The sequence below is a fragment of the Ambystoma mexicanum genome, chromosome 1p, assembly GCF_040938575.1.
Source record: "Ambystoma mexicanum isolate Mex_15411 chromosome 1p, UKY_AmexF1_1, whole genome shotgun sequence".
Lineage (NCBI taxonomy): Eukaryota > Metazoa > Chordata > Amphibia > Caudata > Ambystomatidae > Ambystoma > Ambystoma mexicanum.
Window position 1 is genome coordinate 418,568,902 of NC_090921.1, and position 20,349 is coordinate 418,589,250.

Consider the following 20,349-nt stretch of genomic DNA (forward strand, 5'->3'; position numbering starts at 1 on the left):
ACATTCATTGGGTTCCAACCTTGGATTTGCCACTAGTTCAACTGTTGCAGACTTTTGATTATCTGTAAAAGGCACATTGCACGTTTTTAACCTGGAAGACTGTGTCCTGAAATGGTTTTAGGGCCTGCTTCATGTACTTATGGAAGAGCTTTTTATGGTCTTCAGTTGGACGGTAAAAACTTACAATTGTAAGCGACTAGCCAGGCATAAAATTACTTGCCCCCTCAGTTCACCACATACAAGCAACACACAATTTGTTACTTGCCAAGCGTGAATTATAACCCGCTAGTGTTGACTGCAAGAGCTTAAAGTGTGTTTTCTTGATCCTCATACCCAGAAGCAAGTGGCATGGTATAATGTGTATGATGTTGCAGCTTGCACATTTATAGGCATGGATTTTCAAATTTGCCACAGGGTGGATTTCATTTCATATGCATGATCGATGTTGAAGTTGCTTTATCTTCAACAATTCTAAGTGCATGTAACAGTGTCTCTTCCGGTGATCATTGAGCAGGGGTCCACTGAGCAACAGCAGTCGTGGGCCGAAACCTGTCTGGTGTCCTTGGCAGTTGCAACTCAGCAACGTACACTTTGATATGACAATACAAATGGGTAGTGTTGGGCTACCTGCCAGACAGATGTAATGCCACTATTCCGGAGTCATTACTTGAGTACAAGTGGTTAATCTAATGAATTCCTATGAGTGTGCATGCAAGTGAACGCACCCAAAGTCCTTGGAGTTTGTTTCTTTGCTCCAGGTAACTGCACTTCTCTTTAAGTCCTCAAATAGTAAAGTGGTTGGGCGGAAGGAAATGGGGAATTATGAGTTATTTGATTTACTCTTCCCTCTACTTGTCACATTATTGGTATCTCTCGCTCTTTCCTGGTTGGTGGACGTTCCCTGTGTTTCTGTGATATAAACGGTGGTTTAATATATACGATTTTGCTTTGTGGTGTGTTGTCTTGCCCTGTGTGTGAATGGTGTCAGGCTCTCTTCTCCATGTAAACTGAAGGTGTGTGCTGTCGTGTCTCTAGTGATAATGTATTGGGCTCCCTTGACCAGTTGTCCCTCTGGTCATTCTTGCCTGCTATGTGAGAATGCTGGTGGTTGCTGGGAGCATAATAAATGATCGCTGGAAACAAAACACCACACACCTCCTTCCCTTTACGCGGAGAAGAGAGAGCCTGACGCCATTCCCACACGGGGCAAGACGCCACACATGCATTACAAACTTGAATGATTTTTGAGCGATGGAACTGAATGGTGGGTCCTAGTGTTTGGCTTTAGGCAGGGCTGTTAAATGTAGCTGAATGCAGCGCTTTATGGGTGCTTTAAGCCGGGTCCCGTCACTGGATGCTTTCTGCAAGGCTGCCCTGGCACACTGACAGTTTCCATTTTTAAATGACTTGGCAAGTTCCTTGCAAGCCTTGGGTTAAGTCACTAACAGGTGTTAATGCTACGCATGGCATCATCCACAGGTGTTTATACAGTTAAAGTAAATTAACATACCTTAAACAGGACTTCCCTGGCTTTCATCGTCAAATACACTGTGCACTTAAGCAGATGCAGCTGTGTGGCCAAATTGACCCTTCGGAACATCACTGCATCCATCTAGCTACAGGCTGATGATACATTTCTTCGAAACACGTCATAGTTGGTGCAATGCTATCTATATCTCTGAGACAGCATGTTCATATTTCCTTTTCTCTGGGTAGTTGGTATATCGTTACTATGCTAAGAAAGGCTATATTAGTGCCAGACTAGAACAGACCTATAAATCAGTGCATTTGGTTTTCAAAGATTAGTCCAGAAATAGAGCGTCAGTGATAGGCAAAGTGGGGCGAAAGTGATCTTCGAGGCTGGCTGCTTTATTAGCTTGCTGCCTGGAAAGAGAGCCTGTTCACACTATCTACTGTCGGATGTGCGTCCTGACTACCGCCAAGGGGAGTGAAGTTCTCAAAAGTCCTTTTCCGCCGGAGCGGAATGTGGGGCAAAGTGGTCTTCTTAGTCTGCGGGAGTCGTGGGATGGAGATGGTGCAGTACGGAGTACGTTTCTTTTGAGCTCTGTCTTTCTTTCCTGCTGGAATCTTGGAAAAATTTGACATCCTGTGCACTTGTGACTCTCCTACTTGAAGCATGTAAGGCTCTACTGTGTGTTGACCACTTTCACTGCAAATAGATTATAGATTCCTGACGACGGCGTTGACTGTGGGGAAGTGCTCCCTTTGAATCGCTGTCTGAGCTGGTACATCACGTACAAACGAGATATTATACCCTGAGACCTCAACATTGTGACCGGAGTGGCGGTAATGGAGGGGAGGCTTGAACAGCTGCCTCTGTCTGAGAGTGCCTTCCCCCTCTATTGTGACCTGTGTGACTACTGTAACAATTGTCTCTACTGGCTACTGGCTACCTGAAGGGAGTGTATTTTGCGGACTGGCCTGCTGATTGATCGAATATAGGTAGAGTGTGCCTCAAGAGTGAAGTAGAAGATTGTCCACGGTATGGTCCGGTTTGCATTTCAGGGTCATAATGCTCCCCTCGCACCCGCATACGAGGCACCAAGTAAAAGGCAAGGAAGCTTGTTGAGGACTTGGTGAGACAGGAGTCCTCCCAAATAGAGGCACTCGCTTCACTTGCAATTCCAACGAAAGCCCTGGCGAGCACAAGGGTAACTGAGCAGGAAGGGAGGGGGGGACTGAGAGGTGAGGAATGGTATCTAACAACCTTTCAGGATATGGGGTGGAGAATATCCCTCTCACAAGCTGGGGTGCATAACTCCCCCTCCCCCCCCATCACTCCCTAACAACGGAGGCTGAGACTACAGCATGAGTGGGTGGAAGACCTCTTGATGGGGAAATCCCCAGGAAGAATTCTTTAAGAAGAGCTCAATGTTAGCCTCTGCACCAAAGGCGTGCCCCCAAATTATTGGTGCTCCTGTAGCGCACAAGGAGATGGTGAAAGAGGGCCCTTTCTCCATCATGGAATCAGTATACATGGAGGACTGCTCATACCTAGAAGAGGTGTTTAGTAGACCTGACTCTCTGGACTATGAATCATGTGGGGGGACTTGGCACAGCAACCTCTGTGTCTCCGCAATCCTCTTTGCTGTTTATTTTCATATTTCTTTATTGACATTTCTTAAGGTTACAACAGCAGCATGTCTTGGTTAAGGTGCTGCGACACTAAGCTTTGCGACATTAAGCTTTGCAGGTGATGAATAACGGAACAATAACGTAAAGAGAAAAAAAAACATCAACTGTCTCCATGTGCATGACGACATAGTTCGGTATGAGTAGTACAAGTATGAGAAAGCATGAGGGGTAAGGGTGGGAGGGGAAGAGCGGGCCCAATTCGGACCCTGGGAGTGACCTGTTACAGGTGCTTCTGTGGGTGATAGTTCCAACAACAATGGAGCTGTTGAACTCAAGGGGTTTTATCATCAGAGGGATGAAACATACTCCACGTTAATGCCTTCCAAGCGTCTAGTGTCACACTTGCATCATGAGGAGATCTGGCAACACTATCCTCCCAAGCTTTGGTTTCAGCTCCCACCCAGCGTTCCAGCTCTCCGTACCACGTGTTGTATTGTGGGACGTTATGTCATTTCCACGCCATTCCAATGGTCCTTTTGGTTAGCACACACGGAATGTCCATACATTACACTGTGTTCTTGATTTTAGCTAGTCTAGGATAAGTTCCTAAAGGCATTCAATGGGGGACAATTCATATCGGGACATGCCTACCCTCCTGCAGGTCCGTTCTACCTCAGCCCAAAGACACTGCACCTTGGTGCATTCCCAAAACATATGTAGAAGATCTGCCTTGTCGGAGTTACACCAGGTGCAATTAGGATGAACTTGTTTGTTGAACTTCGCCATTCTATGTGGAGTTAGGTATGAGCGGTATAGTACATTCAGCTTAATTAGTCGAAACCTGGAGTTCCTGGACACCTCTTTAGGGAACACGAGAGCCCTATCCCACTCCTTATCTGCCATTTTGAGCCCAAGATCTTCCTCCCAGCTGCATTTTAATTTGGTGCTGCGAGGGTTAGGATTGTCAATTAGGTGGACATATATTTGGGACACTGGTTTCCAGCCCTCCCTGAGGTTATATAGTAATATCACAAAGGGGTCCGCTTCAGGTTCTTCAGGCCAGACTTCCCATTTAGCCCGTGCCACCCTACAGATTTTTTGGTACCATTAAAAATTGATCGCTGGGTATATCATCTTTGGACTGCAGCGAGGCAAAATAGCAAAAAGTGCCATCTGTATGTAAATCTCCCTACGTGTAAACTCCCTGTCTCTTCTATGGGCTCACGAGTCTCCGTTCCAGCCTGCTGCACAGCGTTGCGTGTGGTACTTTGGCTCTCACCCCAGCAAAGGGGGCTCCAGCTTGCTTTTGGGGCGATCCGATGGGCGGAAAAGCAGCCTCTGCACTTCGGCAGCCCAGCACTGCTAGGGGGTCTGTCGTCTCCAGTGGGCTCGATTCCTCCCTGACCGAGCTCCGTAGGTTCACAGAGCCATTGTTTGAAGCACAGGGGAGTCATCTTCTGCCACTGCTTCTTCAGTGAACGGGGTCCGATTCTCGTCGGAAAAAGCACCGGCTGGTAGAGAAGAAGTTTATACACCATTTGTTGTGTTCTGTTAAGAGAGTTATGTGAAATTACATCTGCAACAGGATCTTTAGCAGTATCTGGGATGGGAGCTCAGCGGAGCTGCTCCCTCATGCCATACGCGCTAGCCACGCCCCCCATCCTCTTTGCTGTTGCTTTCAAACTTAGAACAGCAGCACCTTGCCCTGGCTAAGAGACTAGCAAAGGATGCAGAACAGCTTAATACAATGCGCTCTATGCAAAGAAGATGGAGTTCATGTAGTGAGGTGACAACTCCAGTGCCGGGAGGAGCTGGAATGCCCAGAGGGGCCGGCAATTCATTTTTATCCACGGTCACTACAGACACGACCCCTCTCACTAAAGATGGTACACGGCTTATATTTGAGGAAGAAAAAGAGGGAGTTAATGAATCCTCCCAATAGGATCCTATGATCTCTAACCCTATAGAGGAAGCCATATCAAATCATGGGATGTCAACCTTGTATTCACCCCGAAAAACGATATCTGAATCCTCAGCATCAAATAATTTGCAATTTAACCAGTCCTTACCGCTCCGCAATCAAGACGGACAGGATTCCAGACCAACTTGTGGAAGATTGGACACGACCCAGATACAAAATCTGGTTATGGCATCTTTGGCGGTGTCTATGAACCCCTTTATGAAGCTTTACGAAAACATTCAAGAGACAATTAAAGACCAGACAACTTTGTTAGCTTTGTCTCACACAAAGCTGATCTTTCTAGAGTCATTTGTGAGTACCGTGCAAGTAAGGCTCGATGAAGAAGCCGAACTGTCCGCCCAATGGTAGGCGAGGCTAGGTGACTTAGCAAGAGGGGAAAGCAACGCAAAAACAACAATTATGTCGTCCATAATGGAGCTAATGAAATGGCAGGGACATCGGAAGGAAGCCCAAGAGAAACGGCCGCAGTCTGACCCCATGATGGAATGGCAAAGTCCCGACAATTGTAAAATCTATCCATTCAGAGATGGATAATGGCCAGTGAAAACCTAGGTCCACGTCAGTGAGGGTCCAAGCTGTGACAATTGGAAATATCCCCTCCGTCTTGGCAGAGAGGCTCGGGCACCCTCTAGAAGGGAGGAACGTTGGTGGCCATAGAGGGACGGAAGTATTGCCCAAGGCTGTACCTATGCACTGAAATCACAGAGCGAACTATGGAGATGGGGAGTCTTACGACTAGGGAAAAATACCACGACAGGGATGCCTCGTCCGGGGCAAGACAGAAACTCTTTGCAGTCTTCGGAAATAAGAAAAACAACTCCAAGAGAAAGGAAACCCCTGGTGCTCGCTACAACAACAAAAAGAAAATCAGATAAGTAAAAGGGGACGCCCCTGTGGCTGTAGAGCATTTCTGAGAAATCTTTTGCTCCCGAAAGTGGATAAAGAGGGAACGAGCCAGAAGAGGAAGATCAATGGAAACCAAAGGGCGATGCATGGCAGATGTGACCTATCTTCCGTACACTGGAACAAACGAGAGGCGTATTGGTTAAGTGCAGGAGTGACTCAAGAGTGGAGGCGGGGCAGTCTGCAGGGAAATCTGGCCTACGGAGAGATCAAAGCCTCCTGTTTATTGTAGACGCTAGAAACACAGGAAAGCTGTTAACTATTCAACGTCTGATCCCGGAAAAGGACAGCTTAATAATGAACAGAGCAAATGTCCTAAAGCACCTATATTGTTTGCCGAAACTGAGATTTATCACCCCTGAGGACCTAAACATAGGAGAATTTGTGGAAGAGAAGCGCCTGGATTGGGTGACTCCTCTATCATCAAACTTGGTCAAGAACTGTTTATTGGAGGCTGCAACAGACTTTCTTCCACTGGGCTTTGAGCTGACAGACGGGAGATGTTATAATGCTCGCCTGAGGGACCGTGACTCTTGGGGGAGGTAAACGAAGCCGCCCGGGGCAGGGGGAGGGGGGTTGTTCTGGAGGCAGAGGGGCAAGATCTCATGTTCCTTCTAAGATCTCCAATGCTAGGGGTGGTGACGGGAAAGGAGGTTTGAGGGTAACATTTGACTGTCGGAGAAGGACAATTTACCCAAGCAGTCCCTGAGAAATGAAAGAAGATTGAATTTGGAGGATGATTGGGGATGTCTAGCGGCGTCCTTGGTACACAAATTGGATCTGTAACTTCATAAAATAGGAAGCGGGTCTAATTCTCTATCTTGGAATACCAGGGGACTTGGGCATTTATTCAACAAGGGGGCTTGGACCTGGAACCCTTGGAATTGATTTGTATGCAGGAAACTTGGCTGGTTTCCAAACCAATCTGCGAGGATTTTGATGTTTTTTTCCCTCCGGCCTTGCTGAAAGGTCGTGGAAGACCTTCGGCGGGCCTGATAAGTTTGGTGAGAAGGGGAGGAAAGTGTGAATTATTAAAATTCACGCAGGTGAGCACTTAGGTACGTCTAGTGGTCTTGTCATGGGGAAGAGAGAGAAAGGAGGTCCCGCAGATTTTGCTTCTTTTCAATGTTTATTGGAATCCGGTGGGAATAGGGGATGAGGTTCTGGTTGACTTGTGTTGAACGCATTGGATTCTGCTATGGGAGAACATAATGCCGTAGTCATGATTTGTGGGGAACTAAACACCAAATGCCTTGATGTGAGTGGTTTAAAATTACATAAAGATAAACTTTCTATGAAGGCTAGGTTGTGGGTATCTGAATTGAAGGAGAGAAACATCACATTTGTAAACGGTAATATGAAGGGGGATCTACCTGGAAGAGTAACCTGGTCCAGGGATGTTTTAAGGGCCCACTTGGATTACATGTTTGTATTCAAGGATATGTATGAATGCCTGAAATCTTTGGTGGTGGTTCCGATGGCAAGTAGTGGCCATGCCCTACTAAAACTAACCTTTAGAGGTGAAAAAGAAGGGGAATTAACATAGTTGGAAGAGCCGCTACAGGTTAATCAAGGGTGTAACTGTATAAAAATCCTCCAGAAGGAGGTTATTAACATCTCGAGCAAACTAAAAGGTCTGCGGAGTAACAGTGGGGGAGTTGACTACTCTGCGGTCCTCTTAGCTTTCCAGCAGAAAGCCACAATGGAGACTAAACTTGACAAGAAGAGGTTACATGTCACAAATTGGGAAGTAATACAGAGGAAATTAGGAGATTGTGGCCAAGAAAAAGAAAAGAAACGGTGCTTTAGAAATTGACTGCTGGATTCCGGGGCTTGGCGGTTTCAGGATGATGCTAAAACCATGATGAATGCACTGGCTAACAGAAATACGAAGGATCTTGGGGCGCTTCTTAACAACAACGCCACCTTCCAACTGGCGACCCATCAGAGGTGCCAGAGAAGTTCTGGATTAGGTTTTTTTCTGACCTCTTCACAGCATCAGATCAACAGCAACCTTCCACTCTTAGAAAGGATCTTTCACCCTGGGCACTTGCCCTTTGACAGGGAGGACATATTAAATTGAATAAAACATCTGAACCTGTCGAGGGCGGCAGGCCCGGATGGTTTAACCAACTGCATCATCAAACAAACCCCGGAAGAATGGTCTGATTTTTGTATGATCTTATTTACTAGAGTACTGGCTGATACAAAGGTTCCGACTTCGTGGAGGACCGCCATTGTGGTCCCCATCTACAAAAAAAGGGAAAGGTATAACCCACAGAATTATAGGCCCATTGCTTTCCTAGACTCCCTTGGAAAAATCTTTACGGCAATCCTATTGAAACATCTAAATTTATGGGCTTGGGAGTCGGGGCATTTTGACATCAGGCAAGCAGGGTTTGTTCCAAGGGTGGGTACTGATCATAATCTCTTTATCCTTAATATCCTCAAGACAAGAGCGATGGATTCTCAACAAAATACTTATATGGCGTTCATCGATCTAGAACAAGCCTTCGACAGTATCAATAGAGCGATACTGTGGGGAATGATGTCTGTCTGGGATTGTCCGCCTTATCTCTTGGATGCCATTAGGAGTTTGTACTCGAATACCAATTCAGGTGAGATTGACGGCCAGGGGGCTACTCTACGCCTCAATCCCAACTGGGAGGGGATTGAAAAAGGGTTGCCCCACTGGCTCCTACCAACTTCAAATGGAGCATTTCCACTGCAACTATACAGGCAAAACATTCCCTGGGTAATGTATGCAGATGATTTGGTGGTAATAGAGCGTACACCAATAGGCTTCCAAAGGAGACTCAGCGACCTAAAGGCGTACTTCAAGAGTAAGGAAATGCGAATAAACACTGAAAAAACCGAAAATGATGCTGTTTACTAAAACCTGAAGGAAGGCGTAACCCCAAGATGGCCTGGTTTATAGGAACCCAAAAGATTGAGCAGGTAGAATGCATAACTTATCTGGGTATCTGGATAAACAATAATGTAAAGGAAAATATCTGGGTGGACGAGCTAAGGCGCAAGTGCTCCAGATTGGCGACGCAGACAAAACAAATACTAAGGAAATTTGGCAGGTACACACTGGTTCCTATCCTAACCTTTTATAAGCAAAATGTGTCCCCTATTTTACTATACAGAGCTGAAACTGCATTGAATATCCCCCCATCTTTTTGGAATCTCTTAGAAGGGATTTTTTGTAGGCGAGTGCTGTACCTGCCAAACAGTTTTCCAGTGTTTCTAATTAAATTTGAATTGGGGCAGCAGTCACTTAACTCCTTGGTCAGATGGAGGTCGTTAGCCCTGTATAGAAAAACGATGCTGGAAAACAATCCCCCGGTCCTGGGTATCATGAAGAGTGAGAAGAATGGGACAGGATCAGTAGGGGATCGAACTGTAGAAGCCTGGAAACAGGTGTTCGCCGCACATTGAGTGCACCAAGGATTTGTAAAAACGGGTGGGGCAGTTCTACCTCCATGAAGGACAACAAAGGCAAGTGGTAGCCATGTCTTCATCCTCTTATACAACACAATATCACCGTCCACCTATTAGAACTCCTCCCTGGAAAACCACAACATGCACTAACCATGTATAATGACGTGCATCTTTTTATTGAGAGATGCAACTCATAACTTTATGGAACGCTATCCCTACATTTCACTTTGAATGGGACGCTATACCTACACCTCACGTTGAAGGGGATGCTATCCCTGCACTTCACATAAATTTGAAGGCGCTAACCTCCTCTAATGGGGACGCTATTCCTACACTTCACTTTGAATGGGATGCTATCCCTACACTTGACCTCAACTATCACACTTCTGAAATATTCGTACTATCACATTTCTGATATATCTGCACATCATACCAACCTTCAACAATGGTGACTCACTACCAGAATAGAACATTTTGCATTTCAATATCCTATTACAATAAACTCTGCCAATCTTTGAATCTCTAAAAGTTCATGCTGCCTTCTTGCAGCCTACTTTTGCTTTACGCGCACACCTCTAAAATTCTAGACAACATAACCCTGAAATGCCTCAAAGTTACTTCCAGCCCATTCAGGCACTCTTTCTCAGAACTCCAGGCATGCATCATGCAGTTCCAACTCTCTCACATAATACAATAACTGTATTCTATAAAGTCCATAAGAGTCCATTTTATAGCTGCAAATCCTCAAAACGTTCAGCTTCAATCAATAACTTTTTAAACTTCAATACTAACAGACCACCCGATGCATTCACACTAATTACATATATTCTAATTGTCAGCTTCTTACCTCGCTTGTAATATCATTACACTTGCACACTTATGAATCTATCTACACATTGGCTCGCATTAATACCAATAAAACTTCCCGTTCTAAATGGCAAACTGTACACCTGAAAAAGGATACATTAATTTCCATGGCTTGGGCATAAGAACCCTGTACCCTCTACCATCAACATCTTGCATCCGTACATCTTCACTTCTTGCATCTGTGGAGGCACAACCACGTTGCTTTCTCTGTCGGACATCTTATTTGCCTGTAACCCCCACTCGTGTCAGTCCCTAGATGTGCAATGCTCCTCCCACTCAATCAGTAAATTGCTTCTCACTTTACAATCTTCTCCTCCCTTAAAAATCGTACTTCGCACTACACCGCTCCTTTTTCTTCCGGACCATGTCACACGTTGCGTGACAACGAAGAGGTCCTTTCCTCAGACCCTTTGTCTCTGACACTCAATCCTGTACAACAAAGCTGCTCTCTTGTGTACGTCATGTCCGGACACTTTATTATTACAGCAACGGTCACACGCGGGTGGCTTACTCTTTGGCGTTCGATCATTCGCCATCTCCAGTGCAATCCATGTGGCATCAACAGTCGCTTAACTGCTTCGGAGCAAAACAACTCTCTTGCTCCCAACCGTCATCTAGTTGCAATGTTGTTCGCCGCTGATGCGTTTCTCTGTAACACCATCAGCTACCATTAGCGTTTAAACGTACTTCACTGAGCATCCACTTCAGTCATCTGTGCACACTGCTTGTCAGCACATTAATCCTCTGCTCATGCTCATACTGTGCTGCCATGCCGTAGTATCTGATTTTGCTCAAACACCTGTTATTTTCCTCTTACATCCGTGGAGCAGCGCTGGGGTTCTGTTTCCGTTGCCCTTCTTCCATGGGACTGTGCTGGGGCTTTCTTCACAACACTTTCCTCTGCACACTGCCTCTGCTTCACCTCTTTGGGCCTGCTTCACCTCTTTGGGGCCTGCTTTGTACTTGGGGCTTCACTTCACTTCCCCATTCATTTAATTTGTACTTCAAATCTTTGCATCATGTCTCTGCACAGGTGCTGCCCCCTTCTCCTTGCCCTGAGTGATGGGACTTACTTATTATCTTTGGGGAGGGGCAGTGTTTCCTTTCCTCCTTCTGCTGCTCCCCTCCCCCCCCTCAGCAGTCTTCTTCTTTGCGCAGGTTCTTAGTTTCAGTAATCCTCGTCGCCAGTGTAACAATGGTACTTCTGTACACATTTGTAGCTTCTTATCATATCTTTATTACATGAATACATCAAGCTCTTAAGTAGGGAACCACTGGGTCCCATCACCCAGGCTCAGCTGACATGTGCTGGAACCTTCACACTAAATTCATCACCAAACATTCCACTACATCACATCACATCAGCATTCCATGCATACAGAAAAAAGCACTTCACAACCGTTTCTAACTGAGGTTATGTTAGAATGTAGAAGCCTAACGAAAGAGGAATGGTGGGAAGGCGCCATGTTGGGGGAAAAAAAGTCAAAGCGGTACTTGTAATTGCGAAACATTTTATGGAGGTTTTAGACATAAAGTGAGGTAAGAGGTTCTAGATATTTGCTTGTGTATTTGTTGCTGAATAGGATGGTTGTGAAGAAAGTGGGAAGATGGAAGGATTTTGTAATAATTTGTTTTACTTTTGTGCTGGGAGGAGGGAGGGAATGTATTGTAATAAACCATAACATGTTTAATAAAACAAACAAAAAGATAGGCATACTTCTACGTGGTACCACAGAGATAAACACATTAAATGCTGTACAAAGTTTCCTAATTTATTTGAAGGTTTAAAGTTTGATATTGCACGTGTTTTGTAAGCGATTTTATTTATAGAAATAACAGCATCCCAATTTTGTGAGCTTGCACTGCAAGTGAAAACACATCTCCAGTTGGCCCTTGTCAAGTTTCGAGTTGCTTACAACTGCCCTTCTTTTTTTCTGTGTATTCTGTTTGTTGTGGGGAAATCAAAGTGATTAATAAAATGCAAAACGTAAATTAGTAGTACCAGAATGCAAAAAGCTGTTTGAGTGACGACGCTAATAAAATACGTGAAATAGGTTTTCGAGTAATTAATTAATGTACCTACTATCTCAAAATACCTTTTGTCATCTTCCATATACCCAGCAGTGCAGGTTACCAGTTACAAATATTCCCCAGAAGAAGTACTCGAGGCTAGTGCAACACAAATTCTACTCGTGTGTCTTGCAATCACTGGATTTGCCCCGAGTGGGAATAGGGTAGCCTCATCTGTTAAACTGTAACTGCCAATGTTTGTATTGGCATAATCTTCCGATTTGTGCTGGGTGCAATTCACAGGCTTATCCTACAAAATGTTGGGACACTGCACAACATATTTCAGTCCTACTTATTGGCAACAGACTATGCCTGAAGGAAGCACAGAACCACTGCATACTCCTACATCCTGTCCCCTTTTTTCATACTTTTGGGACATTCCGTCCATCGGGACGAAACTGGAGCACGTTTGAAGTATCAAAAATAACATTTTGTCCTTATTTTATTTTTACGCTGGGCCCCGGCACATGACTGTAGCCCCGCCTTCCTGAACTTCACCCGGCGCACTTCAGTCCTTTTCTCCACACGGTCAGGGTCGGACACACTTGCATTGTACGGAAGTTTCTTGTTTTTGTTCCCATGTCCTTCATCTTCCTGCTCTGGTTCCACGGTCTTCTTTCCTCGGTCTATGCCGGAGCAACTGGAATTCATGTCCTGTTCTTCATGCAAAGGTCTTTTTGCGAGGGTGGGGTCCACATTCTCTGTCTGGAGGGCTTGGGCCCAGAACATCGGTGGGACTCTTGCTTCTACTGTGCCTCCCTCTCTGTCCGGGCACTCCAGTGTGGGCTCGTCGGGTGGGAGGAGGTGTTCCAACGGCTTCCTCCTCCACATTTACAGCAGTTCATAAATGAAAAAAAGGAAGCATCCAGTAAGTTCCTTCCTTTTTAGGGCACCCCGGCCAGGGGACTCCTTCTCGAGTCTTCTGGTTCCGGGAGTGGCCCAAGTGGCTCTGGTACCATAGTTCTCCCTGGGATGTCCCGAAAGGAATCTAACCTGGATTCAGGAGTTTTCTCCGAGGCCCCCTCGCAAGGGGCTGTCGGGACCGAATATTTATCCGAGGTTCCGTATCTGGAGGCTAAGGCTACGCCCAACGTTTCTGGGGCTGTTTTGACTGGGGTTATTTCAGAGGTTTCCAAGTCTGGAAACTAAACATTCCGAGCCCAGTCACAAGGTTTCCTATATAGTGACTTAAGTCCCTGAGGATCACTGAATAGGGGCTATAATAAAAACTGACATGATCAAGGGGCCTCATCATGGGGCTCTGCCTATGGGGTGTGACCCTAAGCCTTCCCACAGACAATCTTGTGGTTGTACCAATACTGTTAAGGGGGCAAAGAAGGAGGGAGGGCAAAGGCCCCCCAACAGTTACAGGTCTTCACCTTTTTCCGCCGGTTCGGACTCCTCATCCCAAATGGGATTTGAATGTAGTCCTCACCGCCTTATGTCATAAGCATTTTGAACCCATGGCCACTACCGACCCCAAGTACCTGTCTAGGAATTTGGCCTTTTTGATTGCTGTGACATCTGCAAGACGTATAAGTAAACTTCAGGTGCTTGCTTGCTTTCCTTCCTTCCTTGCTTTCCTTCCTTCCTTGCTTTCCTTCCTTCCTTGCTTTCCTTCCTTCCTTGCTTTCCTTTCCTTCCTTGCTTTCCTTCCTTGCTTTCCTTCATTGCTTTCCTCAGTCTTATTCTCGAACCTAACCTCTAGACACTGAGAGGGTTCTGCATAACCTACAAGTCAGACAAGCTCTTACGTTCTACCTTGATAGAACGAGCAAACTCAGAATCTCCTCACAACTCTTCGTTACATTCGGGGATCTTAAAGGGAAACCAGCCTCAAAAGCATCCATCTCTCGCTGGATAGCTTTGTGTATTTTGGAGGCCTACAAGACTCCATGCCTTCAACCACCAAAGGGCATTCATGCAAATCTGCTCCGGGGCAAAGCGGCTGCTTTTGCCTTCCAAAAATATGTCCCTTAGGGGATCATTGCCAAGTTGGCCACGTGGGCCTCCCCATCGGCTTTCTGCAAACATTACTGTCTCGGTCTGAGCTACCGGACTGATTCCCAATTTGGCCAGGCAGTTCTCAAGAATGTATTCCAATGAGGGACTTTTCCATCCATCTAATACCCATGGTCAGTGCTTGGAAATGTACCACAAGTATGGAGTAAAGGGGACGGGATGTAGGAGTATGACAAAGTAACTCACTGTAGTGACTACCTTACTCCTAGTCCATAGTCCCCTTTCCACCATACGCCCGCCCACCTTCCCCTCTTAAAATTATCCTCTATTTTTTCTAAATGGTCCTAGACCTGGCGATAGAAAAGGACAGAGGAGCGATGCGTGGGGTTACAGTCATGTGCGGTGTACCCGTGTAAAAATAAAAGGACAAAAAAAGTCACTTTTTTGATGCTATTAAAAGTTCTCCGGTCCTATCCCGAAGGACCAAATGTCCCGCAAGTATGGCGGAAAGGGAACTATGGACTAGGAGTAAGGTAGTCACTACGATAAGTAACTGTCAATACAACCTATGTGGTCTGTATGAACTAAGTTAAAGCTTTAACGCCTGGGCTCCAAGGGTCTGGAACGACCTTCGTCACTGCATCAGACAGCTGCCCAGTTCAAGAAAGCCCTGAAAACGTATATGTTTGATGGAGGGGGAATTTAGGAATCCATTCTTCTATTGTTCCTATATTACTGTTTCAGGATCCCTTTTGGTGTTTTTTGTTCGTTTCGTCCTGTGAGCGCTCTGAGGCCGGCGTGCGTGCTGGCATGATTGAACAATTCTTTAGATTAGATTAGAAAGCAGGCACATTTTATTTCTGGGTTTATCTTTCCAAATCCATTGCGTTTGCTCAAGCTGAAAATTTAGTGTTGAAACGGTTTTCCATAGAGAACAAAGCTCTAATGTGTTATTTTCTTAACGGACGTTCTGTCTTGGGAGACAGCAGCAAACGTTGAAAGTTGCTTTTTTCTTTGTGAGATCCTCGGGTATAGACCAGGCCTCGCACTGGAGGTGTGCAGTACAGCAGATTGTCAGCAGATAGCAGTACTTTCAAAACCTGGTCACTCAACGCTCTTCCCCGGGGACCCGGAGAAGAGCGTGAAAATCCTAAGTCTTTGGGCTAAACCCGGAGGTTAGACATGTATGCTGTCTTGGCCTGTCCAGGCATGGCTGCTACACCGGGATGCCGCTTTCCTTTCAACTACCTCATCCCTGAACATGCTAATCGCATCAACCACAGTACCATATCTGACGCATCATGCATACGATCTGTGGACCCTGTCACACACTCTCGGGCAACTGGAGGTGCCTGTCGCTCAACACATTGATCACAAAGGTAAGAAGATTACCACCCGCGCAAGCCATTTTTACAGCCTTGCGCCCAGTAACATCGTCCACTCGTGACTTTATTATTGCCTCTTTGGAGTCACAATATCCGTATTGAAAACACACTGCACCATAATACCACCTTGCTTTAACCATCCATCCCTCATCCTGCCCTACCTTGGTTCTGAACTTGGTTCTTTTCACTCACCCACCCAGTACTCGAACTACAATATTACCACCCCACTCGCTGCTCAAACACCAGCAGCTACTATGCCTTCTTGTGTCAAGCACCATCATGACATTTATTTCTTCTCAATGGGTTGATAACGTTCCACTGTCTGCCGTTAGACTCACTTACGTGGCAGCAGCACTTGACCTCTCCTATCCACTCCAGGACAGCACCATGATCCATTCTTTACGGCCTACGTTGACTATATGCTCATCTGTATTTTTCCAATGTAGCCCCCTCCCACCATGAGGTGAGGCTTCCCCGGACTGTGCTCCACACCTATTTTGACTCTGTTTACCTGTATGTCTGTAACACACCTTACGTTGTCTCTTCGCCTAATGCTAAACCTGTAACATACCTGCAATGACTTTACTTTTTCTCTCTGCTGCGCCACATCCATTGTGTTGCTCATGTCTGCTTACATACCTGAAGTAACCCCCCATACCATGAGGTGGGGACTTAAAAGGAGTGTGTTCTTGATACACCCCTAGGTTTGTGACCCTTTGTATGGTCTCACACCTTGAGTACTATGATATTGCATAACTTTGTATTCACTGCCATCTGTTTTTACTGTTCACTGTGATACCTCTGGGTCTGGGTGCTATATAAATGTAATAAATGCATGAATAAAATCCCAAATGCTGCTGGCAACCATGTGGGCATCTTTGCAATTTAACCTATCTAATTACTGATTTTTTTTTTTTTTTTTTAATGAATGAAAGCCAAACTTAATTGTAAAAAATGTTTTCTATTTGTTTGCACTTGCAATCAATGTAGATCTGCATGCAGCAGCCTCGAGTTTTCAGTAAAGAATAGCTGCACAACAATTTCTAGACAATGGGATAAATTGTCACGTTTTATGATGTCAATGGGAGAATTGTGATTTAATTTCTGCCACCCCCCTGATTTTGGTGGAAAGACTCTTCAGCTTTCTACTCGCTGGTCCTAACTCAGTCCTTGCCTGCCATGCTCTACAGATTTGCAGTGGTCCCTCCCTTCTTGTAGCCCTTGCCATTTTGTTGGCGAGTTTTACTATTTTTGTACCTTTGTGGCTCGCTCCTGCACCACAGCCATTTCCGGTTTCTGCACATGTCACACAGAACATGACACACATTTTAAATAACCATTGCTTGCCCAAACAATATTAGCACATAAACGAAGTAGCGCATAACTCTGCTCTTTCCATGTATGATATGGGGAGAGGTTCGGGTTGTCGATATCTAACAATGATCCCCACACAGATATGTTTGTGCAGATTTTAAGTGCAGGACTTTACACGCTCTGATTAGTCATGTTTCTCAAAGCAGCAGTCCCTTATTCCGTGACAGAAGGAAATGCACGTTGATAATGAAATTGATTATATTGTGGTTAATTGTGAATCATCGCTCTCTTGAAACATAATGTTAACACATATTCATGCCTTTTTTAATTTTTTAATGTTTTTACTTTTCTGATTTTTAGTTTGTCCCAGCATTGACATTCGGAACAATCTGACCCAATTCAACCTGTTGGAAAATTGCACAGTGATTGAGGGGCACCTGCAAATCCTGCTCTTGTTCTCCACTAAATCTGAAGACTTCCAAAACCTACGCTTCCCCAAGCTTACAATGATTACCAACTACCTGCTTCTCTTTCGGGTCTATGGACTGGAGAGCCTAAAGAACTTATTCCCGAACCTCACAGTCATACGCGGGACACACCTTTTCTTCAACTATGCCCTTGTCATCTATGAGATGGTGCACCTTAAGGAAGTTGGTCTGTACAGCCTGACAAGCATCATTCGAGGCTCTGTACGCATCGAAAAGAACGATGAGCTCTGCTACTTGTCCACCATCGACTGGTCTCATATCCTCGAGTCGGTGGAGGACAACTTTATTGATTCCAACAAGGATGTTAAGGAATGCGGCGACGTGTGTCCCGGTGCCATGAAGGGGAAAAGCAGCTGTCCCACCACTATGATCAATGGCATGTACCTGGAACGCTGCTGGACACAGGACCACTGTCAACAAGGTAAGGAGATTGAGAAGCTATTTTTGCTATGAAATGATTCTGCAGTTGGAGTAAGAAAACCAGTTGCCCTCCCGTCTTCCTGTGTCCTGTATGTGTACTCTAAAGCATTCTTTTTTGTTGGATGTCTGCTGAAGCAAAATGTTTGAATAGTTCTGAAAGCAGTAATTCTCTAAAATTGAGTTAATAAATGTACCTGTAAACTATAGCAAAAAGTCTGAGCTGCGTGGGCCACCCTAAAATATTTTATTTTATTGCGTGTAATTGTGGAAATGCTAACATTTGGATAGAATCTTAATTTCATCTAATCCGAACACAATTTGGTCCCGCACACACATGTAAATCCCCCTCCTCACCATCACACTTCCTGTGACACGGTGTCCAGGGGCCTCACATCACCACCACATCACTAGGGAGCTGCTGGAGTCATCTATATGGTTCTCTCCACACACCTTCACACACACCTTCACTTCGATTGTGTAGTCTTGGGGAAGAACACTGATCAAAGCACTTTCAAGGTGATTTTCAAAACTCTGAGCTAGAGAATGGGGCAATAGAGCACTCTGTGGATTTGTATCGGTAGGAACATTATTTCAAAAATTTCAATCATTAGGCTCAGTTTCCCTTTAATCAATATCGTTTGTCCTTTCCACGAATTCTTAACTACATCTTCTAAGTATTTGCATTGAGGAGTGTCTGCCACATAGGCAGCGCAGTAGTTTAAAACAGAGTACAATGCATTTGGTCCCGCAAAATGTCTTTCAATGCAGTGTTACTTCTGGGCATATGGAACTTCTCAGTTCACTCCCAGTAGCACTGGGCAGTTACTGTGCCTATAACTTGTATGCATTGTGCCCAGGAGCTAGCACTGTAGGTATAATACACCCAAGGATCTGGTGGGAATTATTAGAGGGATTAATAGTCCGGTTTGGCACATGAAGCAAATCCATCACAATGCAGTGGAATGATTCGTTGGATGCAGTTGTATGTGCAACCATCAAAAGGTCATTGTTCAAGAACACAGGTCACGTAGTTAATCATTGGTGGCACAAACCCGCCACCATAATTTGCATTAAGGAACTGAAAGGCCTTCCTGGAGCTTCTTCCAACCGGATGCAGCAGAATTCCTCTGTAACTTGTATGAGATATTTGTCAACTTGCGGCTTTTGGGTACGCTAATGTGACTTATTCTCTGAATTGTACAAGAAATCTGAATAATTGTGTCACCAGCCACCAAAAGTTATTTATCTTTGCTCTAAATTATAATGTGCAGCGTCATCATTGCGAATTCATGCCACTGGCAACTCTTATTTTATCTACTGATATATGCAACAATTTCCCTCTTCTTATTCACACGTGGATTCGTTTTTCTATTGTTTAAATCGAAACACTCCCTTGTTATCACAATCCTATCAATGCACACATGGCGTTTGTCTGAGATAGCGCCAGTTTACATCTCTGTATCAATAAAACTGCCACAATACTGTAATGTTACATTGCATGCGGTGTTACTCTGAATGGCGCCTCCCACCCCTTTCAGTAGTGGACCAATCGCCACAGACTGTATGCTGCCAGCAAGCAAACGGTTGTTTCTTTTCGGAAAGGCGCACCCTGGCTTTCCCTCCAAACTCTGCAACCCTGCTTAACACGATTTTTGTCCCGCTACATCTTCCACTGTAACCTCTTTCTTCCCAGCAGCGTCCTTTCAGGCCAAGTGTCATTTTCTGCTAATTGCTGTGCTGCCTCGGCTTTCTGCACGGCTTACTTGCTGCCATTGGTATGCCGACCTACTAATTGCTAGACCATGGTCTACTGGAAACCTATTTGAGTGCAACAAATTGGTTCACGATCACGTACCACACAACTCACAGCTGAGGCTGTTTGGTTTTTACAAAGGTGCAGATAACGAGTAGTGTTTGTTATATACTTCATTTTTACTGGGAAAATAGAAATTGTGGTTATGTGATTTTTCTTTACTGTTAAGCATAGAATATTATCTTTATAATAGTTAAGTTATAACAAGCTTAATACCAAGAAGTGGTTTCTAAGCACGGGATGGGGATTCAAACTTGTGTTGCACTGCGTTGTCTTGGTTCCAAGACTGAGCTATCCTTCCTCCCCTTAATAGAGACGAGATCTTCTTTTAACGGAGCAGGACCTGTTGGCGCAGTCCGTTCAGCCCAGGCTGATTTGGCGCAGATGTTTTCGCTGCAGAAGCCGGTTTGACACAGCCATTTCGGCGCAGGGACGTTACGCCAGTATGTTTTGCCACAAGGACTGTCATTATTTTTCTTTAAATGTGTTGCGCCAAATTATACTGAAATATTACTTTTGTAAAGCAGGGATCCAAGCATCTGTTACGCTCCATTCCTCCCCACATGTGTGGCCCTTTGTGTAATGAGTGCAGTGTGTGTGGGG

General features: G+C 45.1%; 1 protein-coding gene across 1 annotated transcript in view; it reads left to right on the forward strand.

Moving 5' to 3' along the window:
• The window catches only part of INSR (insulin receptor), a 1,116,918-nt gene that overhangs the window by 97,943 nt on the left and 998,626 nt on the right, over positions 1-20,349 (forward strand). Inside the window, exon 2 of the mRNA XM_069649227.1 lies at positions 17,386-17,934. Within this exon, the coding sequence (XP_069505328.1) occupies positions 17,386-17,934 (549 nt within the window). The remainder of the gene's footprint in view (positions 1-17,385; positions 17,935-20,349) is intronic.